At 39.2% G+C, this 18,599-nt stretch overlaps 1 protein-coding gene across 2 annotated transcripts in view; it reads left to right on the plus strand.

Annotated features, from left to right (window-relative positions):
- The window catches only part of swt1 (SWT1 RNA endoribonuclease homolog), a 28,776-nt gene extending 12,598 nt beyond the window's left edge, over positions 1 to 16,178 (plus strand). The window contains exons 12-17 of one of the 2 annotated variants that reach the window (XM_031313893.2): positions 261 to 400; positions 733 to 863; positions 1,206 to 1,352; positions 4,932 to 4,998; positions 5,148 to 5,215; positions 15,999 to 16,178. In XM_031313893.2, coding sequence (XP_031169753.1) covers positions 261 to 400; positions 733 to 863; positions 1,206 to 1,352; positions 4,932 to 4,998; positions 5,148 to 5,215; positions 15,999 to 16,107 — 662 coding nt within the window. In that variant the 3' untranslated portion in view covers positions 16,108 to 16,178. Of the gene's footprint in view, positions 1 to 260; positions 401 to 732; positions 864 to 1,205; positions 1,353 to 4,931; positions 4,999 to 5,147; positions 5,216 to 15,998 lie in introns of those variants that run through there. The other variant, XR_004898889.1, reaches the window with a different exon arrangement.
- The last annotated feature ends 2,421 nt before the right edge of the window (positions 16,179 to 18,599 follow it).

The following is an 18,599-nucleotide window of genomic DNA, read 5'->3' on the forward strand; positions in this document are numbered from 1 at the left end:
TCCTTTCAAGTATTCAGTATAGCAAAAACAGAGTTGGACATAAGACACATGCTCACAGTTTCTCAGCTGACTTGTTTTTGGCCAGTGTCTAGCTGCCTGACTCTTTTGTTCCTCTTATATACACAACACATCCATCTTCCTTTTGCCTAGGTGTACCAAACTGGCAACTGATTGTCTGTATATTTTGAAGTGCATCTATGTGCATCTACTGGCACTGACCCACATGATGGGTGATATCTATCTCTCATGTGTTTACCCAGGTGAAACTGCGGACTGTAGCGCTACCTCAGCGGCCCTCCAAGAAGCTAAGGAGCTTGTGAAAGCGTTTGGGAAAAGTTCAAGCCGTGTTCCCAGTGCCATCTCCATAATGGACAACATTTACAATAAGCTACAACCGCAGGTCAGCTAGGAGCAAATTAGACACCTCAAAGTATTCCACTTCCGGTCTGTTCAAATAGTTACCTCCTTTTCTAGGACTGCACTCTCTTAATTGTTTTTACATTGTGGTGGTTTGGAAGCACAGAATATTTTCATACCCTGTTTGTATCGTGTGATGTGTTTATACCCAGATAGCAAGTGGGGAAAATCTATTCTCTTTTAGATTTGAAAGAGTTGATTACCACAATAATAATAACCCAGACAGCAGGATGCATTTTCATACTATACACAGGTTTTTAATTGACACAATTGGATTTTATATCTACATATGTGTATGTGTGTTTGTGTGTGTAGTGGGAATCTCCTGCCTGTGATGTTGTCATGAATGATGATGATGAAGACAAACAACCCACATCTGCTCAGGTTTCTCACCAGGAAGTATGGGCCCTGTTTGAGAACATCTGGGCTAATGTGTTCCAATTAAGGTGGGTGTAACATGGATTTGACTGATGCAGTACTGGGATGATTCTACTGCAGACATTTGAGAATGATATGTTACATATTTGAAGAAAAAATGCCTTGATTTTTACCTGGACTTTATGTCACCTTACATTCAAAAGTTGTTGTTTCCTGCTGCAAGAAGACACCATTATATAGAGTGAACGAGGTCTCTTGCAACACTTCTGCTAATAGAATGTGTAGTGGAAAGTAGAAAGAAAATTAGCAGGAACAAAACAATTTGGAGGTTGTTTATTTTTATATTATTGTGTTTTTTCCATTTCCATTCCACTGACCCTCTAAGGTCATTTGTTTCTGTCATGTTTCAGCTTAGAAGTGTTCAAAGCTCTGGGCTTTGACCCTCACACCATGCAGAGGGCTCAATCAGTAGGAGGCCCTCCGCCACCACAGGACGCTTTGGTCTGTTTGCACAAACTGTCCTCCATGGTCTCACAGCTGCTCCAAGCCTTCAGCAGGTATCTCAGCCAACTCATATCACTAGACATTCTGCTTCTCTCCCTGTTAGCCACTATGTCCTCTATGTTAACTTTATATTACTCACTTTGTACAACTATGTGAAAGGAGGTAGCCTGTGGTGATGAACCCACAAAGATTTATCACTCGACTATGCCGTTCCCCTCAGCTCTACAGAATATTGTAGCGACTTGTAGCTCATTGTTTTAGTTTTCCAGCCCGCAATCTTTCGTTTCACTCTCTCATAGTGTTTTTTTTTTTTTTTTTTAAGCGAAAAATCTCTAAAAACCAAATGCACACTACCTGCCCGGCAAAGTTAGAGACTGTCTGGTAATAATATTGTGAATTGATTGATCGATTCTCTGACACGATTTATTTCTCACGAACTGTAATGTTTATTGCACACAGGAACCATGACAAAACAAAACAAATTGGCAGTACTAAACATAGATTTTTTTTTTTTGCCACCTATAGCACATTGCGCATCACCACAAGCCTGTACACATAGAGGCTTCAATGAATAAAGAAAATAAAGTACATACTGGCCATTTAAATACAGTAGGCTACCAAAAATAGTGACATATAACACACTGAACTAAATATGGCCCTGATGCAGGCTCTATCTGAACTCCTTAAACATGTCTTTACATAATTAAAACATGTCAGTCAACATGCTGCAGCTACAGCTTCAGTCTCTAGAGAAATGGAGTTTGTCAATTGCCAATTTAAGTACAGTATCAAAAACAGAATGATTTCTTAGCACGCTCTTTAACTGCTTGCCTTTCATGTCTGCAGCTGTCCTATCAAAATAAAGGCTGAAAATGCCCCCAAAAAACCCGAAGTCATTTAAAAATTAAATCGCGAACAGGGGTGAATCGAGATCGCGATTTTATAATGATTAATCGTGCAGGCCTACTCAGGAGATGGTGGAGAACAAATGCAGAGCTAAAAGGACTGCCTTGTATACCAAAGTTAAACTTGATTGCTATAGCTGTATCCATATGCAAAATGTGTTACAGACCCCGTGTTAATCCTCTGTGGGTTTAAAGAGCCTGGGTCATATGAGAATAAATTGAGGTCAAAAATTAGGTTTCTGAGCAGGAATTCTGTGGCACCTCTGAAAACCTCTCCTGCAACACCCTCCATAACTATTGTGGCGATCTCTTTTCATCGTACCAACTTGTCCATCTTCACTAAACCCTCTGACTTAACCTTCCTCATGCCTTCACAGGTGTCTCACCTTTGTCTGGACAACCAGTCCCTCTAAGAAGCCCCTTTAAACTGTCCTTCACCTGTCCTTAACCAGCCTACGCCTTCCTGTGTCCTGATTATGTGTATGAGTTGTATGCTCTCAGCTGTCAGGCCCTATTTGCATGTAGTGTTAATCTGCTTAACCTTGTAGCTTCGCCTTATCACCTTTGCCATGACGCAACAGAAAGCGCTACACTGTAAGCACTGCTTAATTTCTCACAATGCCTTCGAGAAGGAAAATGCTAACAGTTATGCCTGAGATGTCTTCACCTCCTGTAGGCTTTCCCACGGTATACTCAGGCATGCAGTGGCATCTCAAAATATTTGTACTTGCACAACATCCTTGCAGTCAACTTGTTTCCCGTTAGGTTAGTGATGATTAACAAGAACACATTCCACAATTTAGAATTCTTGCGTCACTCTGAATTCTTACTCTCTCGGCCTACAAAACCAGTATAAAAGACTTTTCCTTTTGGTTGTAATGTACTCTGAAAATAACCTTTAAAATGTGTGTGCCGATTAAATCAAATTGTGTTTTGTGTCTGCTGTGCATTATTTTGTTATCTCTCGGTCGGTTGTGCTCCCCTCTGAATCTGTAACATGTTGCTTCATGTAGGAAAACATCTTGTAGAGCAGGACCTGTAGAACCAGTAAAAGCAGTTGTAAGAATTTGGACAATGTTTTTAACAACAAGATAAGTGTGTTTTTATTTATCTCTGTGATGATAGATGAAGAAAAGAAAAATGATGCTCTTGCAGGGTTTTGTCAGCTCAGTGGTTATAAAACAGACAAAATAGCCCTCTTAGATCATTATCCACTAAACTCCTAAGTATGTGTCCCAGGTGCACTTTATTACCACTTCCACCCACCAGGCCTTTATCTCCCCTGTTTATTGTGTTTGCCAGCCTTTGTCTGTCTTTGTGGGATGTTAATCAGTCTGAAGAGGAGCAGTGTCCTCCAAAAGTTGTTTGTAATGATAATACTTTTTTTTTTTGCATGTGGAGCTGTAAGTGTGCACTCTATTGTTCAGACACTGATATCCTGCTAGTGCACAATCAAGACCTAAATCAGGTGAAGGTGCAGATGTTCTCTCTGCACAAAAAAAACCTCAAGTTCTACCACAACTGCATCCTCTTTTAAAAGCAGATTTTGTTGGATCTTGCTTTTCTCTCAAGCTTGTAGTCACCGTGTGTGTGTGTGTGTGTGTGTGTGTGTGTGTGTGTGTGTGTGTGTGTGTGTGTGTGTGTGTGTGTGTGTGTGTGTGTGTGTGTGTGTGTGTCTTTGCTCAATTGTGTGGCTTTTGTAGATATATGTCAAAGTTGTACATGTTTGTGATGGATTTCCCCTTTGGTGTGAAGCACATTGAGTTTATTTTAAACTTCACTTCACTTAAATGTTCAGCTATTAGTTATAAATAACAGTCATTATGCTTACACACCCACCTCTCACCCAATGTCTGCTGGAATTCCCTTCTAAAGGATAAGCAAGTATAGCTAATGGAGGGATGGATGCTTACACATGCACTCAATATAAACATGGCGGTTGTGTTTGATACCTTTCTGCAATAACGGTGAATTCTTTCGAATTTTTTAGCACACTTATATATCCTTATCTATACAGATGCGTGTGTGTGTGTGTGTGTGTTGGGCTGCTCAAGTACCATTGCCTAGGAGACAGCCAGACTCATTTCCACATGTTTGAGCGGAGCTATGACTCATTTCATACAGGCTATCTTTTTTTCGTCTCCCTCTCACTAATTTTTCTCATTCTGTGGACACTAGACATGTATAATTTAGGTCTCTGCTAAAATTACCATTTTCTATTCCTCAATCTTCCCTCCTCTACTTGCTTTCTTTTTGTCTGTTACTTTATGTTTTCCTAGGCCTTCAGGGTAGCCCTCTGTAATAAAGCTATTGACAGTGGTGTGTGTTTGCGTGTGTGGAGTTGGGTTAAGTGCATGGTAATGAATGGATGAATAGGTAGAGAAAACATTCAACTATCTGTGTATTCATTTTATCTGCAGCTGTGCCAAAAGATTGTATATAAACTAAAAAGAGAATTATGTGCTTTATCATTGTCTTCTCGACGTTAAAAACTCTCTTAAGAAAGTTAGTAAGGAGTTAGGGGTAGCAGGACAGAATACATTGAAAACGTCTTATTGCATGTAATTTAATTTACTATTTAAATGCTCTTACAGTAGTGAAAACAAAAGATTGATTCACTTACACTGACCAAATGCTGCACTGAGGTAATAATTAAAATATCACACCTTTTCAGGCTTCACCTGGAAGAGAAGTCATCTCTAAAATGTGTGTTTTTCTTCATCCCAGTGTCTTGTCCTCAGCTCCTGGTTTAGAGGAAGTCCAGACACTGCTCGGCATCATCCACTCTAATAAGGTTGGTGCCATTTCACAGTTATTGCTATAAAATTAGATGGGTGCCTTTTTAATTGAATCATTTGGCCTTTTTTCAAATGTGTCCTTTGTCATGTTGAACTCACCTTGACCTGTTCATTTTCAGTTCAGCTCATATGCCTTGTGTTTCAGATTGTTGATGTGGATTCCAGATTGACAGCAAAAGACCTTCTAGATTGTTTCTCACAACAAGACTACAGGTAGGACACACACACACACACACACACAAAAATAATAATGATTATTGCATATATATAATAAATATATAAATATATATAATATTGTTGATACAGAGCATACATTTAAATGGTTGCTGTTACACTATGACTTCTGTCTGTCTGGTAAATCAGATGGATTTTTTTGACTCAACTCACACAGTTGCTACAGATTTTCTTTTTAAGACATTATATAGATTTCTCAATATATATACTACTTATTCACTCCTAATTCCGCCGATATCAGCTTGACCAGATAGATAGTTCAATTGTCTCCCTCTTCTGATAGATTGAGGATTCGTATTTTGCTGTTTCATCTCGTCTCATTCTGTTTCCTTGGGCATCTCACTCAACCTCCAAATATTGAAGTTGTTCTTCCACAGAATTCATTCTCTTTTCTTGTGAATTGATGTGCACTACTTGCTTGTGCAAGTCGGAGAAGAGAGATTTCATTTTCTTGTCCAGTGATTCAACTTAAGTTTCAAAAGATTTCACTTTATGTTCAACTGACACCAGCATCAACATTCGTTTCTCAGCTTAAAGTGCCCATATTATGAAAAAAACACTTTTTCTGGGATTTGGGGTGTTATGTTGTGTCTCTGGTGCTTCCACACAGATACAAACTTTGAAAAAAATCCATCCATGCTGTTTAGAGTGAGATACAGTTTCTGAATGTGTCCTGCCTTCAGTCTCTGGGTGAGCTGTTCAAAATCGGCACGGCTTGTGACATCACAAGCCGAAACGAGCAGGCTAACCGCAACCATTAGCTCGTAGCGTTAGCGTGCTAACGCTAGCATGCTACCTCGTTCTCAATAGCAAAGCACTGCTACAACACCACACAAGTTCACCATAATCTACAAAAGAACTACTTACATGTGCGCCCTCATTTAGAAGTCTCCCAGCTAATCCTGCCTTGTAACTGACTGAAGTTGTAGAAACAGCCTTTCTTTTACTGTCTATGGAGCTAGCTAGCTGACATGATCTACATCTGAGCTACTGGGCATGTGCAGTGCAATCAAAGATGGTACAGAAGAAGAAGAAGAAAAGAGGTCTCACTCTGTAGCTAAAACAGAGACCAGCTGAAAAGAGGATCTGCAGCAGTGAGAGAGAGCACTGCAGTACAACAAAAATATGGTGTTTTTTGAAAATTAAACCATGTAAACCTATTCTGGTGCAACATTAAAATACAATTATGAACCTGAAAATGAGCATAATATGGCTGCTTTAAAATGCTTTACCTATGCATTACTGTCCTTTGCGTCTCCTGGTTGTTCTTTGTTCTCTTCGTCTCTGGCCTTTGAGGAAATGGTTGATTTGAATGTCAGCGTTTCTATTCACTGACAAATGCGGCAGATTTCTCAAATCTTTTACAAATATAAACTTGTACTTGCTTCAGAATCAGAAAGGGCTTTATTGCCAAGTACGTTGCACATACGAGGAATTTGTCATGGTGTTGTTGGAGCATGTCACACATACAAATATAAGAAGGATAAAAAGAATATAAACAATATAAGTATAAACATATACACACAGTATGTATTAATAACGATAAAATAAATTTAAATAAATAGTAAAATAAGTTAAACAGTAGTAAAAAGGAACAAGCCTATCTTCAAGCCTATCTTATCGCTTCCATATGTTTTAACATCCAGGATGAGCTAAGCGTCCGTTTTTGTCACTTTCCTTTGGAGGTTAGGTGCATTAAAACTAGTGAAATAGATCCAGCGCCTTGATTTAACATGTAGCCACTGAGTTTGATGTATGTGTATAGCAACGACTTTCTTCTGACCAGAACGACAATGTTTGATTTAAAGTCAAACATTCTCAAGTTTTCCGAATTCTTGTGCTCTTTGTAGAAGCATGCCCGGGCAGGTACTGTATGTGTGTTGTTTATCCATTGTCATTACCGTTAGTTTGTCATAGTTGCCCTCCTCACAGATATCCCCAGCAGAGCTCTGACAACAACGGTGGCCATGTCAACAGTTCCAAACAATTGTGTGTGTGTGTGTGTGTGTGTGTGTGTGTGTGTTATTAACATATTTCTTTGAAAGAAAGCTTCATAGATCTTTGTACTTTTGTAATCTAATGAAATGATGAAAGGCACACCACATTCAATCAACTCATTTTTATTTGACACATCGTACAAGGTACAATTCCAGTGAAATGTTATTACCCACCAGGCTAGCATATAATGGGACTGCTATGCAGTTACCTGGATCACAAATCAGTTGTTTTGTTAGCTGTTAAAACATGCACACACGGTGTCTTGCTGAGTCAGGATTTATCTGTTACATTGAAAAGAATGATGCTGGTTCTGTACTAAGTTGACCTTTTCAAGTGGCAGTGAGAATTAGAAATACATGTATGATCGGCTTTATTTGAACCATGGAGATTAAACAGTGTATGGACTGCTCCTGAATGGACTCCCATAAACTCTTATACAGAGTAAAGGAAGTGTTGACTTAGCAAGCGTAGCTGGGATCACAGCTGAAGTGAGGTATGTGTCACTTCACCAGGCTATTGTCAATGCCATCTACCTCACACACCTTATTTCAACCTGTGGCCTATTTATGATTATTTTTAAGTTGAAAATTATAAGCATCTTTTGGAAGGAGTTATCTTGTGGAAATTATCTGTAAGCACTACAACACACTTAAAGGTGCACTATGCGTTCCTGCATGGTTTCAGCGTGATTTCATTCTCTTCTTGATCCGCTAGCTGCCTGCCCCCTGAATACACTGTGAAAAAGCCCGGTCTCGGGAGACAATACAGGGTGTGTAAACGTCAAACAAACACTAGGGGGACAGGATAGGCACCAAAATAAAACAAACACGTTCCAGCCAATCACCGACAAGATGGTTGGGGGAGGGAGTGGGGATTAGTGACAGTTAGTCAGTTAGTCGTGACAGTTACGGAAACATGGGGGGAGGGGCGAGCTTGCTTTTGTTTTGTTTGAAATTTACTTGGAACATCAACAGAATTAATGTCATGCAGGAACGCATAGTGCACCTTTAAAATGATGCACAAAAACACTGATGGATTCAAGATCCATTATAATAAAGTTATTAGGGCCCGAGCACGAAAGTGCAAGGCCTCAACGGTGCCTTGCACTGAAAGTGCGAAGATTATTATTCCGCGACGTCACTAGCATTTTTGAGGGGCTTAGCATGCTGGAAAACTCACAAAAATTTGCACACATATCAGACCTGGTAAACACTACAAAGATTCGAAAAATTACACACAAAAAAAACGTGTTTGACCCTATAACTCCCAAACCGTACATCGCACATTCAAAAACTATGTATTCTCGTATTCCCTGGATTCAACTGAATCTCCTGATATAGGCCACGCCCATTTCCGCCCTAGACTTTTATGCGTGAAATATTGCGATTTATCGAAAACCTACTTTGCCGAACTCCTCCTAGACCATGCGACCGATCTGCACGAAATTTGGCTAAATATGCATAAAAAAGGCAAAATTCGGATAAAAATTGCACAAATTACGCACAAACAAATTTGTGTAGCTAACTAAAAAAACACCAACTTTGCCATATCTGGACCAAAATTAAGACTACCAACGCGAAACTTTAGATTCTTGTTTGCCATGACCCTCTGGAGGTCCTCCACACATTTTACGAACATTGGCCACTAGGGGGCGCTACAAGTAGAAAAAGTTTATATCTCATGAACAGCTCATCAGATTTTTACAAAATGTGGAGGGTACCATCTAGGGCCAATCCTGAGGCCACCCCTAGAGTAAGGTACTGTTTGGTCAAAGTGGGCATGGCCTGTGGGACCCTAACTGGTTTTAGCCCTTGGGCACATTTTTGACGGCCTCAGTATATACGAAAAACTCACAAAAATTGACGCCCACATAAACTCCTGGGAGCTTTGCGAGACTGTTAAGCGATTTGGCCCATACCTGTAAGCGGGCTCCATAGTGCCCCCTAATGCGTGGAAGGTCTTAACTTGGACATAGTTGCTCCGATCTTCACCATTTTTAATATTTAATACACATATTGCTCTAATCATTGTGGACATATTTCCCATTTACCTTCATTAGTTTTTTTTTTTTTAATTTATGCATTTTTCATGTGTTTTACATTCTTTCGAACTCGTCCTAGGCCGTGATTTCAATCTTCTTGAATCGTTGCAGGTAGTATCTGTTGACCCTCATGACGAAAAGTTATCCAAAGAATTTTGATAGTTGAAAAAATGCGCAAGTTATAGCAACTTCCTGTCTAAACAGGAAGTTGCATTATCTTGGCAACAATTATTTCGATTGCCCCGAAACTTGACAAAGTTTCCTCATGGCCGGTGTAGCATCTGTGCTAAACTTGGCGGCAATCGGCCATTAGATGGCGCTGTTTTAATTTTTTGAAATAATCAGCAAAATATCGATATATGGGAAACCTACTTTGTCTAACTCCTAATGGCCCGTGAGTCCAATCTGCACGAAAACTTGGATATAGATTCAGTGGACCCTCGTGACTAAAAGTTATCAAAAGAATTTTGATAGCTAACACAATGCGCAAGTTATAGAGGACCAACTTCTTGTAGGTGGCTGTTGAAACAGGAACGGTTGTATCTTGGCAAAAGTTTTCCAATTTACATGAAACTTAGAATGTGTGGTCTACATGTGATATTGAGCCGTCCCCTATACTCTAGCCACACCAATGTACACAGACCACGCCCCTTGTGAGAGGTATCATTGAACTCAGCAAAGAGTTCCTTTTTAATTGGTGACGGTTTGCCCCGCCCCATATGCTTAAGCCATGCCCCCTTTAATAACTAATGACCCGTTTCTTGTACACTATTGTGTGAGGTATCATTGAACTCAGCAGAGAGTTCCCTTTTCATTGGTGACGATTTGCAATGTCTGAGTGCCGCACAAATGCACGGCCGCAAAAAGCGGCATCCGCCAGTACCCACAACCTGCAAGGAGGCGAGGGCCCATTCATTGCTGCTTGCAGCTTTAATTCTTCTTCTTATTATTATTATTATTATTATTATTATTATTATATAACAGACACATACCTCAGGAGGAAAATGGTGTCTTCTGATCAGAGAGACAGAAAATGCATCATGTATAGTCTTCCCAAAACAAGACCTGAGTGTCTTAAGAGACCATAGGCTGATCAGTCATATGTGCAGCATCTGACTTCTCAATATAGAATGTAACCGAGATACGATACGAGATAAGTAGTGTCAACAAAGCATATGATCTCCATCTGACTTGTTTTTCAGTTATTAGCAAACATGTGATCTCAGTGAACAATCTTCCCAGTTTCCAGATAAACAGAGTGAGCAGAGTCACAGTAATCAAAACCGGCATAAATGATAAAACAATATTTCATGAAGGTTCACTTGCACAGGTATTTGTGTGCAGTTTGAGAAAAAGAGGAGCTGCCGTTTAGGACTACAAAGTGACCTCCAACCTTTCTCTCACTCGCTCATGTAACACAAGCTTTACTCTTGCGCCTTCTCCAAGATTATGCCTGTCTCAAGACTAAATTATTAACACATACAAGCGCACAGTCATCCTACTTATCCTGCTTATGCTTAGCTGCTTTTTTTCCTACTTGTCACTCGTAATATGACGTATTTTAACATAATCTGCATACTGCTTTTGCTGTTAGAAACAACCGGTAATGGAAATGCTAATACAAATGTTTTAGTCCTGAAATTATTAGTTCAATTTTGGTTAGTCGATCAACAGAAAATTATTCACCAGCAATTTTAACAATCAGTTAATCGTTTATCAAGAAAAAGCATAAAGCTAATGCTGATTCCAACTTGCGTTCTGTGTTTTATTGACATAGAAATGTAATATCTTTGCTTTTTGGAATCTTGGTTGCATGTCACACAGTTTCTTTGACATTTTATAGACTTAACAAATTGACAGATTGATTGATAATTAAAAAAATAATAGTTAGTTACAGCTCTAAATATTTGCTTACATTGCATTTTTGTGTAAATAAGCTATATTTTATTTTATACCCTCAGTCCCCCCATGCATGAGCAACAGAATGCACACATACATACTGAGATGAACAGAATCAGTAACCCCGCCACTCCAGGTCCATCATGATATGCTTCCAACGCTAAATTGCTGCTGCAATTCTTTTTACTGCAGATTGAACACAGCAGCTTTCATGGAAACAAGCCAGACTTCTATGTATTCATTAAATCTCTATTTGTCTCTTATCTCTTAAAGTTGCTGCCTGACTGTCAGAAGCTGTTTCTGATGATTTCATAACCCCATAAAATTAATATTGACTTTCACTAACAGCACAAGTGATTTTATAGCTGGTGGTCACTTGAAAAAGATAATTCTGTATTTGGACTGTGGTTACTGTGGTATATTGATAATGCTTATTGTATAACCAACAAGTGTTACCATCAGATAACTGAATGTTTTACTGCATTTTAAGGAGTTACTTACTTACTTGGAACAATGACTTGAAACCATGATGAGACCAAAGGTTTTCAGGTTACCACTAAATATTTGATTTTGTACATTCACTGTGAAGTGATGTAGACCATTACTTAGTGACGCGTTATCTGTGGTGTTAAATATTTGATTTTGGTGCTCAGTGCGGTAGTATGATGTCATCTGTTATATAAAGCCTTAAGGAGGCCCTTTCCAGAAGCATGTCCAGTCACTGGCAGGCAGTTTTCAGTACAAGTAGGCCTCGACGACAGATAAGATTTTCGAAATGTCCGATTCTGTGTTGCTTATCATTCTTGATAACACAAGCCTGTTGGCTTCATGGCTGTGGCTCAGGAGGTACAGTGGGTCGCTGTAATCACAAAGTTGACTGTTCAATCCCCAGTTCCTCCTGTCCACATGTCGAAGTCTTATTGAGCAAGACACAGGTGTGTGTGAATGGGTGAATGAGAGGTAAATTGTAAGTGTAAGTATAAAATGACTATAATATACTAAATATGTTGCAATTTAAAGAAAGGTACAAAAGATGTATTTAAAAAAAAAAAAAAAAGTACAGATGTAAGGAAGAGGTTTTGTTCTTCCTTATCTTAATAGCTAGATAAAGTAGGAAGTAAACTGGAGTAGTTTGACTGTGAATTAGTTGTGGTAAAGGCGGGGTAGGACCTGATAAGCCTATGGCTTCTACCTATCCCTTTTCGAACAGGTCCAGTGTTATGTTGTAATTTTTTTTTTTTATATATATATATATGTGTGTGTGTGTGTGTGTGTGTGTGTATATATATATATATATATATAAATCTTTAAATTGTTCGAAATAAAGATTTCATTCATTCATTAAAATTGTAAATGCAGTCCATTTACCATGGAATAAAACAGATCAAAAAGTAACCAATATAGATATATTTATAAAACTACTAGAAACACCACTTCAAAATTTTATATTCTTAATCAGAGTCTGACTCTGAACTCTGTCATTAGATACATTTGTCATGTATGTGCATGTTCCTTTGCCGTTTTTAGCTGTTAACTTGCTACTGCATTTGAAGAGTGTGAGCATACAGTAAGGAGAGCTTTAATGTGGTCTTATAAATGATTTGCAACCCAGTTGGGAAAGACACACAGTGCACTTGTGTGTTTGCATAAGCCCTTTTCAGAATGCCATCTCGATTTTACTGTTTTTTAAGAGAGTGGGTTGGAAATGGAACCAAACAAATGTGTTTCCCAGGTTTCTGTTTCTCAGCTCAGTTCGCCTTCTGCTTGAAGACATTCAGGTCCAAGAAATATTTGAATAAATGCAACCTTGCATCTCTTTCTACCTGTTTGTGATGTTTTCTATGCATGTGTGTGGTGCTCCAATTGTCTGTGATTTCCCTGGTGACTTATTTGTGTGAAACTGTTGAATTTGCTACACCTGGCTTCTTCTCACCTGTGGATGTGCGTCAGTATAGTTGCCTGATGCGTTTTAATACAGCTACGCTACAAATAATCACAGCCAACAGGCGAGAGCAAATACCTCAGTTGTAAGATATCGCCTCTCCCTTACATTGTATGTGTGAAGTCAAGTTGGCGTGTTACCATCAGTGTTTAACATGCATACCATTTCTCATACAATAAATTGACTCAGACACACAACCTTAAACACCAGCTCCTTATCCATAGCAGTCAGCCCTTTTCAGCATTGTCTTATATCATAATATTTACACATTCGTTTTAAATAACTCAGTCAAGCAGAATGACTAGGGGGAAATACTGTACTGCTGTTTTCATAAAACGAACCATCCTATAGGGAACAGCACATCGTTTGTTTATAGAAAGCCTAAAGCCTTTCATTAATTAATTTTCTGTTCTTTTGATTCAAAAGCTACACTGAAGAGAAACTGCTTTGTGTTTGATAAAACAGATCATTCACTCTCAGTTGTTTCTCACCAAGTCAATATTTTTGTTTTTCGACAATTAAATGATAAATGGATTATAGCCATGTTAGAAATAGAGCTTTTCTTTCATCCTCTATTCCATAATATTACTGAAGTATAATACTATTTCATCATTTACTAATTGGACTGTACCAAAAGCCCTCGCAAGCCTTTGTAGGTCAAACATTTCCTAAGCAAACCCAGGGCCACCTTGTTATCATTAACTGGCTTTCCTTCGTAAGCCTTTCTGTGCGACTGACTTACACTCGTCAGGTCAATTTTTAGGCTTTTAAATCAACGTCAAACGGGAAAACTCTTAAAAATGCCTTAGCTAGTTAATATTATCAACGTGTGCAACAGGATTCATTCTTTACAGCGTAATTGGTGTACAGTGAAAGAAGGGAAACACTGTTCATGTTAACAGCATCAAGAGAAAATCTCAAAGCATGTGTCCAACCAAAAAAGAAATAAAAAATATACAGCTAATGTTTCCAGATAATCAATTAATTATCTTTTATAAAAAAAAAAGAAAAAGAAAAGCAACCCTCCTGCACATGTTTGCCTACTATTCTGTTCTTCTTTTTCCTCTGATATTAAGAAGTAGATTGTGGAGACCAAGAGTTGGTCACCATGGAGATAATCCATGTGTCCATAGCAGCATAACGTGATTGGCTTGAGAAGAACAGCAATCAGTTATGTCATCCTAATGCATCATGTGGTTCTATATTCGATTTGGTACAAATCGTTGCTGTCTCCTGGGGATATCCATTAATTATATCAAACACATACAGACAGTTATGTAACACACAGAAGCAGCACAGCTCTCCCTTTTGTGTGTGAACATTGTGGGTCTGGGTCAGTGACTCTGCACAATTCATGTGCGTCACTGACTTTGTGTGACTGCATTAAGAGATCCTTCCTGCAAGAGCTCGATGCTCTTTGTCGTGACCACTATGTCACACTAATGAATCCGTAGTTGTAGCCAAGTAAACACGGTGACAGGAAGCCTTTCACACAGTCCCTCTGTCCACGCAGCATGCTGGAATGTTAAACCAGATCATTTGTGACAGACCAACACAATCTGGGAGTAGCTTAAACCTGGCAAGAGTGAAGAGTCCGTAACACAACCTGCGATTTCCATGGGTTATAAAAACACACAGCTGCACTTTCGGATGAAGAAGGGGGAGGTGGATGAATGGATGTAGGGTGAAAACAGGGGGCGTCAACAGCCGGCAAACACTGCTCTTTCTTTCCTCCTTCTCTCTGCCCTGCAGTTACATAATGTTCTAATGGAAACAAAGCAGAGGAGGACACAAACAAGCAACAAGCTCCCTCAGTGTCTCTGCTGCTAGGCAGCTGTTGCCAAGACTCTGACAGCCAATATGCGCATGTGTTTGTGCTCACGGGTGAAAACTGGTTATGTGTTTTGTCTGTACATTTGTAACTACATGGATGTATGCAGTGTCGTAACTAGAAAAATGTAAATGAACTGGAGGGAAGTGTGTGAAAAAAGTTGTCAGTGGGCTTCTGGAAGCAGCAGCCTACACAGAAGCTCTTTTGTCTGTTAGGAACATTCAGTGCTGAACATGATCAGCACATTGAAAGTTAACTCGTCAAGATGTCTGTGTGGAGTCGTCCAGGTTCACACGAAGGGAGGTTGCACAATTCAAAACATTTAGCTGCTAGTAAGAATGGATAAAAAAACCCACTGAACTAAAACCAGAGTATATAAACCCTAACAACAGGCTGTGGCTTTTGCTAACACCCCAAATAGAGCCGTAGCAACCAAAAAAAAAAAAAAAAAAAAAGCAGGCACAACATTGCTCTCTACCTGAGAATTTGTGCTAAACACAACAGTCCTGTGGCAAGCTTAGCTTACCTGAAAGGCTGTAAACATTCAACAAATAGACATGTAGTAGTAAACATTCAGTAGACAAATAGTAATATAGACACATACTGTACAATAGAGACAACAATATACATATAGGCACATATCAACATAATATACAAAATGCAAATATACAAATAAGACATAATATCAAGACAAGTACACATGGAGTGGGATGTAAAGTGCAAATTGCATATTGGAATGATAAGTATGTAATGTGTGGAGAAGTGGGTGAGTGGCCAAAGTGGGGATGACCCCACTTTATCCGCAGTTCAGTAGAGTTAATGCAGATTGGTGCATTAAAGCAGGTGACAACACCTTTTTCCTTCCACTTTAAATCGACCGCAGCAAAAGACACAAATACAGAGTTCCAACTTGTGCAGAAATGTTTTTGTTCATGTAGGACCCCGAGACGATTGAGGAAATAGTTTTTAGGGCCGTTAAGGCCATTTGTCCATTGGTCAAGCTCACTGTTCTGTTTTTGCGTCTAATTTATCTCTTGACTTGTGTTCCCAGGGAGAAGCTGAGAGTTGGAGGGAACCAGTTAATGGGGCTGAAAGAGGCCCTGGATCGTTGTGTCGGGACCTCAGGTCAACAAATCCCCTTTACCACATCACTGTCCTGACTGGATCAGAATCAGGGAGTCTGCACATCAGCCAAACAGATGCGCTGAATAGACGATATCCTTTACTTGAAGTAAAACACTTGAATTTGAAGCGGTGTCTGCTCATACTGTGCCTCTGGTGACTGGAACTGTTTACCCTTTTTTAATTTCCATGTATGGATGTTCTCCGACATAGTAAAGGGCATTACATTTGCTAAACACAGCTTGTATTTTCTGTATCTGACTGTTTTACATTATTAAGAGTTTAGAGTTTAGAGACCTCTAATATTCATTCAGCTACATTACAACTGGTTGTCATATCTCCTGCCAAATCACAGTTGAGCAGTGATGAGGCATTTTATATATCATTTTATATTTCAGTTTACTAAGTCTAACATTTATGCACAGAACGTATTGTATTATTTTGGTACCGGTAGTTAAATCACAGCGGTGGCTTTCATTATTATTATTATTTAAACATTTATATTTGCTTTTGAAACACAGTCTGTTACATAGTGTGCAAACATAGAATTTTGAGATATTTATTTAGTGATAGTTTTAGACGATATGAATGTGTGGTGACGCAACAATGTCTGAAGTTTTAGGTTTACCCCTCGGGCCACTGTGACAACTGACAGACAGCTTTCTTTTAATGACTAGAGTTAACTATATTTTAATGCCTGTTCACTATTTTTCATCCCCGACCCTATTTAGCAGTTGGTTCCCATTATTTACGATTGTTCAACTTCACCGAAAGCTTCAGTTCACTGGGCTTAAAGAAATAGTACGTCATTTTTGGTAAATACGCTTATTCGCTTTCTTGCTGAGAGTCTTTGTGCTACGCTAAGCTAACCATCTTCATATTTTTCATATTCATTTTACCAAATTAAATAGTCACACAGCATGCTTAAGTAGGGCTGGGTATCGTTAAAGAATGTTCGATACCGGTTCCTAAACGATACCAATTTTATAAAACAAAAAGAGGTTACAACATTACACATTACGGCACAAATTTTTATTTTTTATTTTTCAGCGTAGAGTTTTTCTTGCATGCCTCTACGACGTGTAACATTAGACAGCCAATCACAAACATTATAGGTCTTGGTAGAAGCATGCTGCATACTTATTGGCTCACTGACTCAATGAGATTTACTCCTTAGGTAGTGAAATTGGGTATTAAATGACAAGGCATCTTTCGATACTCAATACTTTAGAGGCAATTCAGTCGGTGTCTAAGAGTATTGAATTTCGGTACCCAGCCCTATGCTTTAGACTTTACACAACTAACTGCAAATGTAGCTAAGAGCATAAAAACCAAAGCAGTAACACCCGATAGAGAGTAAGGTTTGACATGCCTGGCTATCTTTTGAGCTTCTTCTTTTCGAAATCGTGATTTTTGAAAGCCAACAGATTGTCTCACGGTCCCAGTTAGAAGCTGAAATCAAATGACTATTTTTTTATTATTTTTTTTACTAAAGGTATTGGTGGAGTTGTCACGTATAATCATAAATGATAAAGAACAAAACTTTAATAGAGTCTAGTTGGAAAACCAGTGAGTGTTCAGATTTTGCTAGTTTTGGTTGATTTTGAAGTAGAAATGTAAATAATTTGAGAACACTAAATATATTTTATGTAAAAAGACTTGAATGTTTACAACAAGACATTAAATGTTTTGAAGCTTTGTCTTATGAGAGATTTCTTTTTCTTGCTTCCACTGATCTTTGAGTAGTTCAGTCAGGACCACTTTGTCAAAATAGGTTAATTCATCTGCTATTTGTATTTGGCGGTATGGCTCTGTTCTGGGGCCTCCCCGCATTTCCACGTGCATACGTGGAAAGCATGAGGCAGGGAGAGCACACCCCCCTGCCCTTCCATATGCATGTATGGAAAGCCTTAAGCGGGGAGAGCAGCAGTGCAGTTTAAATAGAGCGCGCTATTTGGAAATCCAATCAAAAGAGGGAATCCGCTGAGCCATCAGCTGGTGTGCTGGCTTAGGAACTGTCAGCTATGAGCTGAGATGATAGCCAAGCTTGACTCCATGACCTGCCAGAATTTACGCTATGATTCATAAGTGATTTCCAAACGAATGTAGCTTCAGTAACAGTGACTTAACTTAATCTTGTGTAACTGCTTTCCTTGTGGTATTTACTGCAGTTTTTAGGACAGGCTAATCTAGTATGTGTGCTATGATTGACAGCCTGAGTGTGAGTGCATGGGGTCGCGTGTGTGTGTGTGGTGACAAAGGGGATTAGAGTGCAGGTGACGCCAGCAGACTGGCTGAGATTACACCTCCTGCTGCTGTGACACACACAGCGAGGCCAAAGCATCAGACGTCATGCAGGTGTAGGGAGAACAGGTTACAAGGGCCAATGACGATCTGAAGTCATTGAACTTCCTGTCTCATTAAGTCATTGCAGAGTTGGACACTACGCAGACTCGGCTGTAATGGTGGACTCTAACCTTTGGCTTTTTGTTCCTGATGCGTCTCCTGCGTCATACATTTTCCCACGTAA

This window comes from Sander lucioperca, chromosome 11 (genome assembly GCF_008315115.2).
Source record: "Sander lucioperca isolate FBNREF2018 chromosome 11, SLUC_FBN_1.2, whole genome shotgun sequence".
Lineage (NCBI taxonomy): Eukaryota > Metazoa > Chordata > Actinopteri > Perciformes > Percidae > Sander > Sander lucioperca.